Source organism: Antennarius striatus, chromosome 21 (assembly GCF_040054535.1).
Source record: "Antennarius striatus isolate MH-2024 chromosome 21, ASM4005453v1, whole genome shotgun sequence".
Lineage (NCBI taxonomy): Eukaryota > Metazoa > Chordata > Actinopteri > Lophiiformes > Antennariidae > Antennarius > Antennarius striatus.
In genome coordinates, this window is record NC_090796.1 from 8,021,378 (window position 1) to 8,034,948 (window position 13,571).

The 13,571-nt window shown below is 39.1% G+C and overlaps 2 protein-coding genes across 4 annotated transcripts; one reads left to right on the forward strand and one right to left on the reverse strand.

Annotated features, from left to right (window-relative positions):
- Window positions 1-4,611: 4,611 nt before the first annotated feature.
- On the reverse strand, window positions 4,612-6,968 carry lyrm1 (LYR motif containing 1). 2 transcript variants are annotated; one of them, XM_068305906.1, is made up of 5 exons: window positions 6,925-6,968; window positions 6,142-6,328; window positions 5,996-6,056; window positions 5,407-5,438; window positions 4,612-5,295 (listed from the first exon to the last, which is right to left on the reverse strand). In XM_068305906.1, exons 2-5 carry the CDS (start codon window positions 6,298-6,300, stop codon window positions 5,182-5,184), a joined length of 366 nt encoding a protein of 121 aa, XP_068162007.1. In that variant the 5' UTR covers window positions 6,301-6,328; window positions 6,925-6,968; the 3' UTR covers window positions 4,612-5,181. The 2 variants fall into 2 exon arrangements, with proteins under 2 accessions (XP_068162007.1, XP_068162008.1); XM_068305907.1 differs by lacking the exon at window positions 5,996-6,056 and having other exon boundaries at window positions 6,108-6,328.
- Window positions 6,969-7,413: 445 nt separating this feature from the next.
- Window positions 7,414-13,498, forward strand: dcun1d3 (defective in cullin neddylation 1 domain containing 3). Of its 2 annotated transcripts, XM_068305435.1 has the most exons (5): window positions 7,414-7,765; window positions 8,759-8,838; window positions 9,544-9,594; window positions 9,765-10,311; window positions 11,602-13,498. In XM_068305435.1, the coding sequence occupies exons 4-5, from the start codon at window positions 9,875-9,877 to the stop codon at window positions 12,143-12,145; spliced, it is 981 nt and encodes a 326-aa protein (XP_068161536.1). In that variant the 5' UTR covers window positions 7,414-7,765; window positions 8,759-8,838; window positions 9,544-9,594; window positions 9,765-9,874; the 3' UTR covers window positions 12,146-13,498. The 2 variants fall into 2 exon arrangements, with proteins under 2 accessions (XP_068161536.1, XP_068161537.1); XM_068305436.1 differs by lacking the exon at window positions 9,544-9,594.
- Window positions 13,499-13,571: the final 73 nt, after the last annotated feature.

The window sequence follows — 13,571 nt, forward strand, 5'->3', positions numbered from 1 at the left end:
TTAATGAATTTTCCATTCACCTTCAAGCATCTACCACAATTAAAAGAAACAATTTTTGTGTTTAATCACTTTAATTTTATCTACCCTACATTATATTACAGTTCACTGATGTTTAACCTGCATTAAACACTTCCCTGTGTGTAAAACAGCACAGCAGGTGAGTGGGAACTAAGTAATGAGCCAGAAAGTTGAGCATGAGGGTGCATTTCTCAGCAAATAGGGTGCCCTAAAAACAGCAGACAAAACTGTACTGCACTGAACCTGACTCATCTCATTTATCTCCTGAAGCAAATTAGATTTTTTTTCACTAATTTCATAGCAATCACAAGTGTTACCCTCGAATTGTAATGCTCACGGTGATCTGCTCAATCTTGAAGAAAATGAGTTGCTAATAAATCCTTTGCCAATCCTTTGCTCTTCTCATTTTTTGACTAAGCTTCCACAGGCCAAAGGACGGTGCCAATAACACAGATTATATGTTTGTTTACATCCATGATCCTGAACAGGAGGCCAGCTAAATATTTGATGGCTTCTTCGAGTTACCCAGGAACAGCCACCCTATGATCCCTCACTCGAGTTGGATCCATCCCGTCACTGTTAAACACCTCTATGAGGCGCAAACTCACATTCGTGTGTATGTGACTCTGACTGGTCAAGAAACTCATCCTTAGTGCTGTATTTGTTCTTTACGTCAGGCTTCATAATGAATCTTTGCAACTAGTGGTCATCGATTTGCTGTATAACAGATAGAGATTCAGAGGACAAAGACTGGACACCATTTTCATAAAAGTCTCTTTAAAATATGTAAATTGACTTTGCCCATCTCCCCATCGTCCCTGACCTCCCTTTGGCTGTGTAACGCACTTGCATGCACTTCACACACTTTGCACTTGGCGTCCCTGTGGACAAAGATAAACCAAGCATGTCCTGGCACTTGTCTGCATACTGCCAGCATTCAGCTGTGTTTGCTGCACTGCCTGAGTCAACTCACACACATATCAGCCATCCTCCACATTCAGCCTGAGAGCAACCGACCTGTGAGATGAGACAATGTGAAAGGTATCATCCAAACAAGAGCAGGAAGGCAAAGAGTTAGTGGGATGGGAGTGAGCAGGAAAGATGTAGATGAGACAAACATATGTGGCAACATTGTAGACTCTGTCGCGTACTTCTGTCACATCTCATCGATTATTAACCTATTTGCACACCACATACCTGATGTGGACAAATTGTGCTCATACTGAAACATTTATCTTTGATAAGTGTTGTGTATTGAGAAAAAGTGTTTTATCTGTGCAGAGTTAACAGAAAAAGATCGATGGAAATAGTCGTTGAATTCCTGGAGCACCAATCTCATTAAGAAATAACCATCAATCAAATTAGATGTGGAGCCAAGAACTCTTGGTTGTTGTTGTTTTTTGTTAACAGAACAGCATGACTTCAAAGGTTGCAGCAGCAGCTGGAACAATGTGGATTTAGCTTTTTCAAATATTTTTATTGCTCAGATTAGAAGGAAAGAGAATTAATTGTACTCTTTTAATAGGAGATTTTTCCTTAGAATCTCCATTAGATATTATATTGCGTTACGTTCACATGGTAATCTGGCTTATCTTGTGTGTTTTACCTATGTTATAAACTGAAAACAAGGCGCTATATCTATTCAATGATGGTACAACTGATGCTAGGACAGAAAATGATGTGACGTGCATTGAGGCATTAATCCAAGCTGATGGAGTAAGATGAGGAGGTGGACTTCCCATTTACAAGAATCTAATTACCTTATCGTAGCTCCTTAAGCACAATGTTAGATGTCTAACTCCTGCATTATTCTTTAGCCTATCCTTTTCCTTTTGTCCTGCCCCCACTGATTGGTTCAGCATATTTCCTCTAGGGTCTCTGTGAAACCCCTAAATAATGCACACATAGAAGAGCCTAAAGGGGCTAAATGATTGATTGCTCCCCTCTTTATAGAGCTGTTGCATTCATTTTGGACTGAAGGTTATTTATCATTTCTATAATGATACTGCTCTCAGGTGATTCTCCAAATATCTATATTAACACCAGCAAGACTTAAAAAAAGAAGCATGATCCAGTTTTTAGTGCTTGACATCACAGAAAAAGTAGGTCAAATGTCTCCTTTGAGACTGGTATTTTAAAAGTTTATTTACAGACTTTGTTTTTAAAAATCTCTCAATTTTGAAGTTACATTTTATATAGATATACAATCTGTAAATTGCCAAAACTTTTCCAGAGGACTTCTTTGAAGTCTCAGTCATTTAGTTCTTCTTTTCCTTTCGGCTTTTCCTTTCGGGTTGTTGAAATGTGAGTTTCAACGCAATTCTCAGCGCAACCTCGTATTTGAACGACCCCCTTTTAACACCCCTGGCACTCCCATCAACAATTATTGAGGAGCCAGACGGGTCTCGTCTATGATCGTTAGAATATAAATAGCACTGACTGCACCTCACAGGGTTAATAAGCTGAGACAAGACCAACCACCACTAGAACTAAAGAAGCCTGTTGAATGAGAAGTGAAACGTCTTCAAGAAACTTTTTTAAAGCCCAGTGGATTGATTTAAACAAGTTTGAATATAGGAAATTATTGGTACACGATCTGTTTCATTTGTATGTTCACACTTCCACGTTTTTTCTGAAGCTTGTATTTGGAGATGTGAAAATTATCCACACATATAAAGAAGCATTAGAAAAGAAATAATCCCGTAACATTTCTGAGTTCTTCTGCTGTGATGTTACGTCTGTTCAAAACAGCATGAATGTATTAGAGCACGCTTCCACACTTTTCACACAATGTTTTGACACTGACTCCCTGTTGTAGAGTGAAACATTTGAGTTTGTGAGGCTGTGATCTTAATGCTAACATGCTGATATTAGAGGCTTCATGGTCCATGTGTACTCTAAATGAAATCAATGATGAGCTCCTGCTTTCAGGTTTTGTGTTCACAATATCGGATTTGCAGAAAGAATTCAAATATAAACACCCTACATTAAGGATTTGTTGACTAACTTGCATGTAATCATTGTGGCTGTGTTAGTTTTCTGTATCACATGACCTCTGATCACATCATGGCAGGGCAGTGGGTAATGCTCTTTCCCTCACATCAAGACGTTCCTGTGTTCAAACCCACCTGGGACTTGACCATGTGTATGTTCATACCATGTCTGCGTGAGTTCTCTCCGGGTTCACCAGCTTCTTCCCACCGCAAAAAACATGAAATATTGAGGACTTCAAATTGCCTATTTTAATGGCATGACTGCAGCGTAATTGTTTGAACAGGAAGCCCTGTAATAACCTGGTGACATGTCCAGGTCATAGCCCGCCTCCCACCCCGGCCACGTCGGATCATCCACCCATGACCTTGAACATGATAACCAGCAGTGTATTGTTTAAATGAATGTCTGCTCAAAATAGAGCATTATGGTTCAATGTGTAAATTAATTCAGAGAACGACTGCTTTGATTAATGTCAGCAGTCAGCTGCTGGTTTCCCATCAGTGGTTTATTATAGTGAGGACAATCATTTATCACTGACGTAATGCAGTTTCCACAAAGTGGTTGGGAATACAGGAATAACTTATAGGAAAGTTGTCTTATTTGTATCAGACTTTTTTGTGTTTTGTCAAACGCTGCACTGGTTAGATGGCTGTTTCACCCACTTATGTAGAAGACTATTTTGGATTTATGTGTCAGATCTAATATTACCTGACATGTTTTGGGACAGGTATATAATCCTCGTCTACACCTGGGGTTCACACACCATTGTTCTGATGGGTGACCTCTCTGAACTGTGTGATCCGTCAGGACTTAGTGTGGTGGGACCTCTGGTGGAGAGGGAGAGTAGAGTTTCAACAGGACATCTTTTAACTACTCTCAGACAACATGTTGACCATGGTCAACATGCAATTATTCAAATTAGGGTATAGTCATGTTTTTTGTAAAAAAAAACCCCAACAATAAACCCCTTGTAAGGCAGACCAAAGTTAAGTGTGTGATGGGGACGAATATCTCTCTTGTAACAAAAAAATGGTTACTTTCACATAATTCTTATAAATATATGGACAGCACATATATACACTGTATATATATGTGTATGTACACATATATGTATATACATATATTTACACACATATATAATATATGCACATTATATATACATCTATATTTCATAGATATTGGTTTCCATATTGTAAATTATGGAAATCATTGTTTTGTCTTTCTCAAAATAAGCAGCAGAAAAGGGGACTTATACAGTAAGTATAACTTCTGAATACAGTAGTCATGAAATGTATCATCAATGAAACACAAGAGATGTATGGGAAATGAAATTAAGATACAATATGTAGCTTGATACAAATACAAAAATACATTGTAAGTAAACTAATATTATTGCTTTTTAGGCATTTAGTGATTTACATTGTGTTTTCCGTCAATCAAGATATATATATCAAAATAAAAACAAATTTAAATTCAGACTAAGGCTTTCTCCCAAACTTTCTTAAGACTGAAATTCTGTATCAACTTGTCTTCTGCCTGTTAAATTTACACGTGTTTTTGCTGTCTCTCTGCTCCTGATTTCAACTAATTACTTGGAAAGTACTCCGTAAAGTCTCATTCAAACATCAACTTTGTCACTGCATAGAACCAGGAAGGTCCTGATTGGTGGATGTACTATGAAAAACACCTCCCTAAATTAAATGGCAATAGAGGACTTTACTTTGGTATTGTATTAATTTAATTGTTCCTTAGAAATTTAAGTACTGGCTCATAACATTGTAGAAATGAATTTGCATGATGACACAATTGGACTCTGATTGTTATCTCTATATTATTTCACTATATACTGTATAGAGATAATGTGTTTATTACACTATTTTGTCTCCACAGATGATAAATACCAAAACACAAATTGAACTTATAGTACAGATCATTCCACACCGACAGGTTCCCTGAGCCCAACAGAAGTTGACACAGCTGTAATTAGAATTCACATTCATACAGTCAAATACAAAAACAGTGAAAAATGGCTTTTTCTGTAATGTCTGGTGTTCCTGCATCATCGACTGCCTTTCAACAAATCAGCCCATGAGAGCAGCTTGTGACTGCACTCTAGCTTCCCATCCTTGGTAATTTGAGCTCTTTAGGAGGAGCGTAGATAACAAAGCGTCAGGTCTCATCTTGTGACTGTAAGTATATTGGCTTGGCCTGCTTCCTTAGACGCTGCTGAGCTCTCAGCTTCCTGCCTTTCTGAGTTGCCAGTCCCAGTGGCGGTAGATGGGTCTACAAGAGAATTTAGATAGAAATTCAAAGATTATTAACAATTTAATAAAAATGCAGCAATTAACACAAACACAATATATTTTATCTGTCTCAAGCATTTTCATTACTTACAGCCCTCGGATATGGGTTCTTGTAATGCAGACCTGAGAAAAAAAAGGATAATCCACTGAAGACTCATGTGATATTAAATAGACAAAAATCAGTGGCTACGAAAAATCACCATTCTAAAAGCTAGGGGAGTGCTGTAGTTCTGTTCAGTATCTGTTTCTTTCAGTAGATGGTCATTTCTGTGCTGTTTCAAATAAAATTTAATTTCTTTTGCCTGATTAAGTCAGGATGCAAGCTTTTGTTTAAGAACAGAACATGCAATGTAAATGTGGAAACCTGCCGCATTGTGCACAACTCAACTCTCTTGAATCCGAAAGAAACAAGAATACATCAACATGTGAGAAAATAATGCATTTCAGAGCCTGTTTATGTAACTCATGAAAGATGGTTTCTATTTCATTCAAATGATGACTACATAAGTTCTTCTCTTATTAATGGTTCCTTTTCTGGTGATGAACTTCTTGAGCAACAATTGCTGTGGCAAAAGTCTATTTATAACAACAGTAGACAGGTTTGGGTTTTTTTTACTGGATATGACTAAAGTTCTAAGTAGAGATGTCTACAAAGAAACTTGAGTGCTCCCCACTCTTACCTATTTCTATCCTTGCTTCACATTCATCTATACATCTCTTTACTGATTCTTGATCAGCAAGCTGAAAAGAAGATCACAGAAAGAAAGTCAGAGAAAAAGTGATGAAACTCACTTTTTTCATTTCTGTGTGGTTGTATGATACAAACCTGCTGGTTCTGTCTGAAGAGTGTACGGGCCTCCTGAATTATGTATTTCCTCTCAGTCTCTGTGTCACTTGTAAGCCTGCTCTGTGCCTGCCAAGTTCTGGCAATGCGAAACACCCGCCTATACAGTGACAACACCACCCTACGTGTGGAGGTCATCATGTAGGCTCCAAAACAGTAGTGATCGTCACTATAAAAGATAATGACATTAACATACTTCTTTCTCTGTGTAGATTACACACTTCCTGATCATTGTTTTTTTCTGTTTATAAGTTTCAGACCATTGTTGGAATACCCATTAAATAAACATCCCCTACAATTACGACACAGGAAACACAATACCATCTGTGTTCAAAGTCTACTGAATCTCATGAGGATCTGGAGCAATAGTTTGTTTGTCATCTACCCTTAAGTGTCCCTATAAGTAACACTAGATGTAACCACAACCCCCCCCCCCCCCCCAAAAAAAATATTGGTTTAAATGAGGCAGGAGTATTTGTATGTTCTCTCGTTCCGTTGAGATTAAATCTTACAAATTAACAATGCTTCTTAGATACACACTTCACAAAAAATCCCTAAAACAAATAAAAAAAACTCGAAGCAGTCCTCCGAAGACATTTATCTCCATTTATCCTTGAACATTCTCCTGACTAGTCCTTACACAACTCTGCTGTTCAAATGAAGTACATTTAATTAACAGCAAAAGATATGACCACTTAAACAATTTACATTATTCTAATGGCTCATTACTTTACAAACTCTATAAAATGATAGAAATTGGCCTACCCCTGCCCCTGAATGATAGAATCGTTCAGCGTCTGGGCTGCAGAAACACATTTGTCGCTTGATGATGACGTTGCTTTCCTGCGCGGTGATTCCGAAACGGGGAGGTTGCAAGAAATAAAAGCAGTCATATTAATTACTGTCGACTCTTTCCATCATACACAAATTTAGAGATATTTTAAACCACAAAAAACATTCATACAATATATTGTTCATTGAACAAGTTAAAGTCTTTTCAGTTTAGATTATAGCGGGTTTTGACAGCTCCAACGTAAAATATTCTCTAAAGAATCTCTGTAAAATGTCATAAAATACACGCTTTACTAATTGGGTTTACATTATTTTTTACTATTTTAATATAACGTGGAGCTACCAAACCATTTGCTTTGTCACGTTTATTATAAATGTTTTTCACCGTACCATAGCCGAGAATAGGATCAGCTGTTAGCAGCTTGTAGGTAGAGAGGAAGTGATGCAGGAAAGTGCCCACAATGTATCTACACTCAATGACTAAAAGGGGGAAGCACAAAGAAACTGTGTTTTAGTCTTTGATGGCGTTTTAACTCACTTCAAAGAGCGAACAACATTGGTAATGGGTTGCGATGGTGTTTGCTAGCTTTTTATTCATCAATTTTGAAAAAGCGGAGTATATTTTGATGTTGATATGGAAGTTTTTTTAAACTGCCAGCTGACTGTTAGCACTAGCTAGCAAAATGAGTTAACGCGACGAGTTTGCCTCAGTTCGTTTCTGATCGCCGCCCTGACCAACTTGCCAACTTAATTTGTTCTGGCATTCCTGAAGTGATGCACATCCAATTCCATATTGTGGAATTTTCTAAAATAGGTAAGTTTCTTTTCGATGTTGTTGTGCTATTTCTTTGTGTGTCCATCGAAAAACCTAGCTTAGCCGACAGCTAACTTTTAGTTACCCGTGCTGATGCTAGCTAGCAATCGCGACGTCGTGGGAGTCAATCAGTTTTGATGGAAATGGGCCGATATAATTACAAACAATTATTGCTCTATTGCAACAACCATCTGAGTGACCGAATAGTAAAATTGTCATAAACAAATACTCATAAAATCACTGTTTACATGGTGTATTATAACGCTACACTTGAGGTGTTGAGTCAGTTGTTTATTCGCCACTTATCAATGAAAACAACTTGGTTAAAATAAAATCCAAATGAAACTTAACATGACTCGGATCAGCTTTCATGATCTAATTTTACTTGACCTGTGCTGTTATAATAGTGTCGCCGCTATCCGGCAGTTGTTCTACACTCAAACTTTATCTGACAGTTTTAGAACCAACAATCAAATAATTTCTTTCAATGGCAGATACTGACGAATTCGGCCAGTCTGGCTCACTAGCGCGTTCAGGGTTTTAATTAAACATTCGGATCCATCAGTAGGCCTTCAGACGTGGATCAGATCTTATTTCAATCAGGTGAAGTTCGCTAGAATGAACCAGTGAGACGTGTGCCTCAACATGTCCAACACACCGATCAGTGACTCACAGCCGATTTGCTTTAGTGCTTTGAATGCATGTTGTTTTTACGAGGTTGGATGGAGTTCCAGTTGGTTTCTGAGATAACAGCAATGCTTGGATTTGACAACAGAGCTTGCGAGTTTAATTAAGTGTTAATGAGTGAGTGGAAATGTTCCCATGTGAGAGATCTGTCACTGGACACCCCAAAACGTCAAGCCTAGAGTGTTATTAATAATCTAACAAAAATCCTACAAGCAATGTTATTATACAGTATTTACAAAATTAGTCTGTCCCACAGGGAAGGCTATCAGTTTCTGCTTATGATGACAAGATATTGTGTCTTTTCAGCGCTGCAGATGCCAAGGTCACAATGATGGAGCTGAATAGGAAGACACTGTGATCAGTGGCCAGATGCCATCAGGGAGACTGTAAGTCCTGTCCTGACCTGATACCTCACTGCTTTACTTAAACCATCAAGAAGTAGAAGAGAGACTATGGCTTTCATGAGCTTGATTATTTGAAATTCCAGTTAAGCAGTTTGGTAATTGATCTGTTCTACACAACCTCATTTAATTTTTTGCTTGTTCTGCACGGTGTTGCTTATCATGTCTCTTAGGATTAAATTACTGGGAAACTATTAAAATGATGCGATTCCCTAAAGTAATGTAACTTTTTAGCACAACATGAATCACCTTGTCATTTCTATTCATCTATCTGCAGTCTTAAAAAGTTAAAATTTATCCGTGTATCTTAATAACAAAGAGAAAAGTTCTTTCAATAAAATATTTGCGGCCACAAGTTGATAATAATCATGTTCTACTGAAGTTTGCAACTGTTGTTATAGATGGTATCTAGTTTGGCAGCAGTATTGTACTTGATGTGTATTGCACAATAAAAGTAATGTTTGAACTTACAATTCAAGCCTTTGTATGAATAGATCTATCAGATTGTCATAAAACCTCCTTACACATTTAAGTCTAAATGGGACATAATAAAATTAATTTAGTGGTTCTGTGTAACACAAAACATATTCTACCATATTAGTTTCTGATTTTGTTTCCTTTATGCTGTTGAGGTTTATCTGCATTGATTGTATACATATGAAATGTTTACCTGTGGTCCTCAATTTTTAGGGTTTCTAAGTCTGGTAGTGCTGGACCTAGATTGTAGAAGATTTGGCACAGGTAATCTTAATGTCTTCACCTTTTAATGTTAAAAAATCCCTTCTGTTTGATTTTGTTCCCCACTAGCCATGTGGATGTAGTCGGGACATTTTAGTTGTAAGTGCGAAGGACTCAGGATGGAGCTGTACTTCTAATTACGTTCATAACTTTGAAAACTTTCTTCATTTTAGGCCTGAGGGTATGTTGAGACATCTCAGCAGGCCACAGCAGAGGTGTCAAGGTGGTTCAGGTGGGGACTGAAGGTGAGGAGGAAAGACAGACGAGGGACCAGGAGGAAGACATGGGCCAGTGTGTCACCAAGTGTAAGAATCCGACATCCTCACTCGGCAGTAAGAGTGAGAGCAGCTCTAAATCTCATCATAAGAAAGGAAGCAGTGCTGGTGGTGGTGGAGGCCACAAAGAAGAGCCCAGTGCTCCGTGTAGCAAAGCCAGCAGCGAGCTGTCGAATGGAACCAAGGCATTAGAAGTTACAGTGGAGACGCCAGTCATCCCCGCACTGTCGGGAGAGCCGTGTAAAGACGAGTGTTTGGATGGAGACGGGCTGTCGATGCACCGTATTGATGAGTTATTCTGCTGCTACAAGGATGAACACGAAGATGCCATCTTGGAAGAAGGCATGGAAAAGTTTTGCGATGACCTGTGTGTGGATCCAGCAGAGTTTCGGGTGCTTGTTCTTGCCTGGAAGTTTCAAGCAGCCACCATGTGCAAGTTTACAAGGTAAGGTGGAGTTTTGTGGAATGAGGAATGATGATGTCATGCATGATTGTTCATCAAGATAAACTAGAATAACTACTACTATTTTCTGATGTAAAAGTTGTGTACTTCTTTCCATGATTAAGACATATACAGTAAAACTGCATAATCTCTGCTGCTATAATGGCCTTTGAATCCTTACGTTTCTTTTATGTATTTTCGTGGTTAATCTATCCAGTGAATCTGATCAGTATTAGGCTGATATACAGAATGGCAGATTGTCCATAAGGGTCTGACATAATGGACAACCTGAGCTGATTGTCCATAACGTCAGGCCCTGATCTAGTTTTTATCAAGAAGAATAAGCTTTATCATTTTTTAACTGTACAGTGAAATTACAAGGTTAGTGTGTAGAGTTGGTCCTGAGCTGCTGTGTTCTTCAGCCCACCGTCGCTATGGGCCAACATTACCTACGGCTCCTAAGATGCACAGAGAGAATAGAGACGAGATGCAAACTTTACACAGAAAGGCCATTTTGGGAATGCTGGGGTTTGAACCCATGATCTTCTTGCTGTAAGGCAACAGTGCTAACCACTATGCCACCAGGCTATACCTTGTTACGTTTCTCAGATGCGTGAGATTCCTTTTTAAGTTATTTTCCATGTATTTTAGCTTTTAATTGATCAAAGAGGCGATAGGAAGCGCAGGAAAAGAGTGGGGGCTGGGGTTAGGGTTAGTGGTGGATGTTCCATGTCTCTTCCCTTCTGTGTCACCTTAATTTGACCTAGTACACCCCCCCCCCCAAACCACTGTCAGGTCGGGGCAAACAGGAAATGGGTCCTGCTGTGCGCTCACTCTGCAGTTAGTCAGAGATGAATAGGGCTGCTGGCTGGGTGACTTAGCGCTGCTCCCCCGCTCTGAATTGTAGCTCAGCAGTTTTCTATCACGCAGCTTTGGACAACACTGCACTCTGGGTACTGACATGTTTCATTGTCAACTGATGCTTACTGAAGCTGTTTATGTTACATTTGAGTGTGAAAGTATTATGCACAATATCTGCCTGCACTGAAACTCACTGAAATGAATAAATGTTTCTTAATGTGAAATGGAAAGGATGAAAAGTTTTTGTAAAATTTTATAGTCTGGTCCTTAAACTACAAAAGAATCTCTTTGCCACTTTTGGAATTTGTTGGCTCTGATTTTGGGAATTTTGCTTTTGTGAACAAGTATGCTCTTTCCCTCTTGGCCTCACCATCATTGTGAAACAGTCAAATGTTATCGTGACGTTAATTCCTGTTTACTCTTTGTCACCAGGAAGGAGTTTGTTGAGGGCTGCAAGGCTATCCAGGCAGACAGCCTCGAGGGCATCTGCTCACGTTTCCCTTGCATGCTGTTGGACGCCCAGGGCGAGGAGAACTTTAAGGACTTGTACCGCTTCACGTTCCAGTTTGGCCTGGATGCGGAGGAGGGCCAGCGTTCTCTGCAACGTGAAATCGCCATCGCCCTGTGGCGTCTGGTTTTCACCCAGGACACACCTACGATCCTGGAGCACTGGTTGGACTTCCTGTCAGAGAACCCCTCGGGTATACGGGGCATCTCAAGGGACACATGGAACATGTTCCTCAACTTCACACAGGCTATTGGGCCTGACCTGAGTAACTACAGCGAGGACGAAGCATGGCCAAGCCTCTTTGACACCTTTGTGGAGTGGGAGCTGGAGCGTAGGAAAAGAGAGGAAGAGCAGGCACTGATGGCACAAGAGGAAGAAGGGAGGTGTACTGAGATAGAGTGTCCACCCACCACAGACAGACTTGAAACAGAGGGAAGCCGTGGCTCACAGACGTGGGGGGGTCACTGACCAGAAAGAAAAAAACAATTTGTAAGGAAGGAAAGGATATGACCTACGTGTGAACTGTATATCTGTGAATCATTGGATGAATTTTAGTATTATCATTACAGCTGTTAATTTTGCTCTCATTTCCTGTCGGGGTGGGATTCCTTCTTTGCCACTGTATTTTTTATTTTAATTTTTTTGGTTTTTGAAAGGGCTGTAAGAACTGTTTTAAGCACTTGTATTTAAGTTATTGTTTTACCTTCCTCTCTTGCCATCAGTGTTTTTATCATTTGAACACATGGTCCATGTTAACTTACATTTTCGACCTTAATATAACTCAGTAAAGGCTTGGCCTCACATACAGATATTTCACTAATTTTCAAATAGGCAGTTAAATTTACCCTGGCAACACTGCTAGTATATTTGAACGAGGAAACAGTTATTCATAAAGAATAAGAGAAATCTAGAGAAATTGTCTGCAAACAATTACTTGCTACCAAAATATGAAATTTGTTTTATTGGTTAGTGATGTCATCTTTATTGGAGTTACAAGTTTAATTATTGCATTTATCTTGCAGTGCTGTGAGAGAATGACTTGGCTGCACTTGTGTTGCCTTTTCAATTGTTTGCCTATCGTTACAGGGCAAACACTAATTGATTACAAACCTTTTGCAGGGTATTATATATTTTTCAATTACACAAAGTTGTAATCATTTCAAATCTAAGCTAGAATCCGTCATGACATACCCACCATTTCTTCTGAGTTGATTGTTTTTGAGTGCTACAAGTACAGTGAGCTATTTAACTTGTTTAAGCAGCTAGCCGGGATTTCCTTTGACCCCAGACATGTACCCATTTGATGTCCACCTACTTTCAAGAGGCGGTTGAGTGTGTACTACACAATGATGCTGGCTTTTCTCAGACTCCTCAAAATACAACTAACCTAGAGAAGTGTGTCACACAACAAAGAGCCATTGCTAAGGCTTGCTCATTTCTCAACAGAATATGCTAAATTTGCCTACACTTCACATAATATTTTTGACTGCTGCTGGCAATGTTTGTTACGGATTGCACAAAAACAATGGCCTGCTTAGTTGCTATACTTGCAATGCTTTGAAGAGAGATTGATGTCAACCACTTGATTTCCATATAAACCTTTTGAGATTGTAGATTGATCTTAAGCATAGCCCAAGGGTGTTTTTGAGATCAGATTGAGTGTTAACTACATTCTGGCTAATTAAGTCTGATATGGGTCCAGTGGTTAGAGAATGGCCATAGCCTGAGCTGTTTGGTTTACATCTACAATGGTTTTGTTTCAGACTCCCTTTGTCATTTTTTTATAAGAAATGTATTGATTTATAATAAATAAAAACAGTGTTGAACTCTTGACTGTTGAATTCATGAAGCTGGACCAGCTGGCAGAGAGCGGACAGACAGGGGGCGTGGCTAA

Bases quoted from the DNA above. Each gene is read 5' to 3' on its own strand.
- lyrm1 (XM_068305906.1), bottom strand. From the start codon at position 6,300: ATGATGACCTCCACACGTAGGGTGGTGTTGTCACTGTATAGGCGGGTG. The intron at 6,057-6,141 runs GTTTGTATCATA...TCTTCTTTTCAG, and splicing joins TCTTCAGACAGAACCAGCAG to CTTGCTGATCAAGAATCAGT. The intron at 5,439-5,995 runs GTAAGAGTGGGG...TTTTTTTCTCAG, and splicing joins TGAAGCAAGGATAGAAATAG to GTCTGCATTACAAGAACCCA.
- dcun1d3 (XM_068305435.1), top strand. From the start codon at position 9,875: ATGGGCCAGTGTGTCACCAAGTGTAAGAATCCGACATCCTCACTCGGC. The intron at 10,312-11,601 runs GTAAGGTGGAGT...CTTTGTCACCAG, and splicing joins ACCATGTGCAAGTTTACAAG to GAAGGAGTTTGTTGAGGGCT.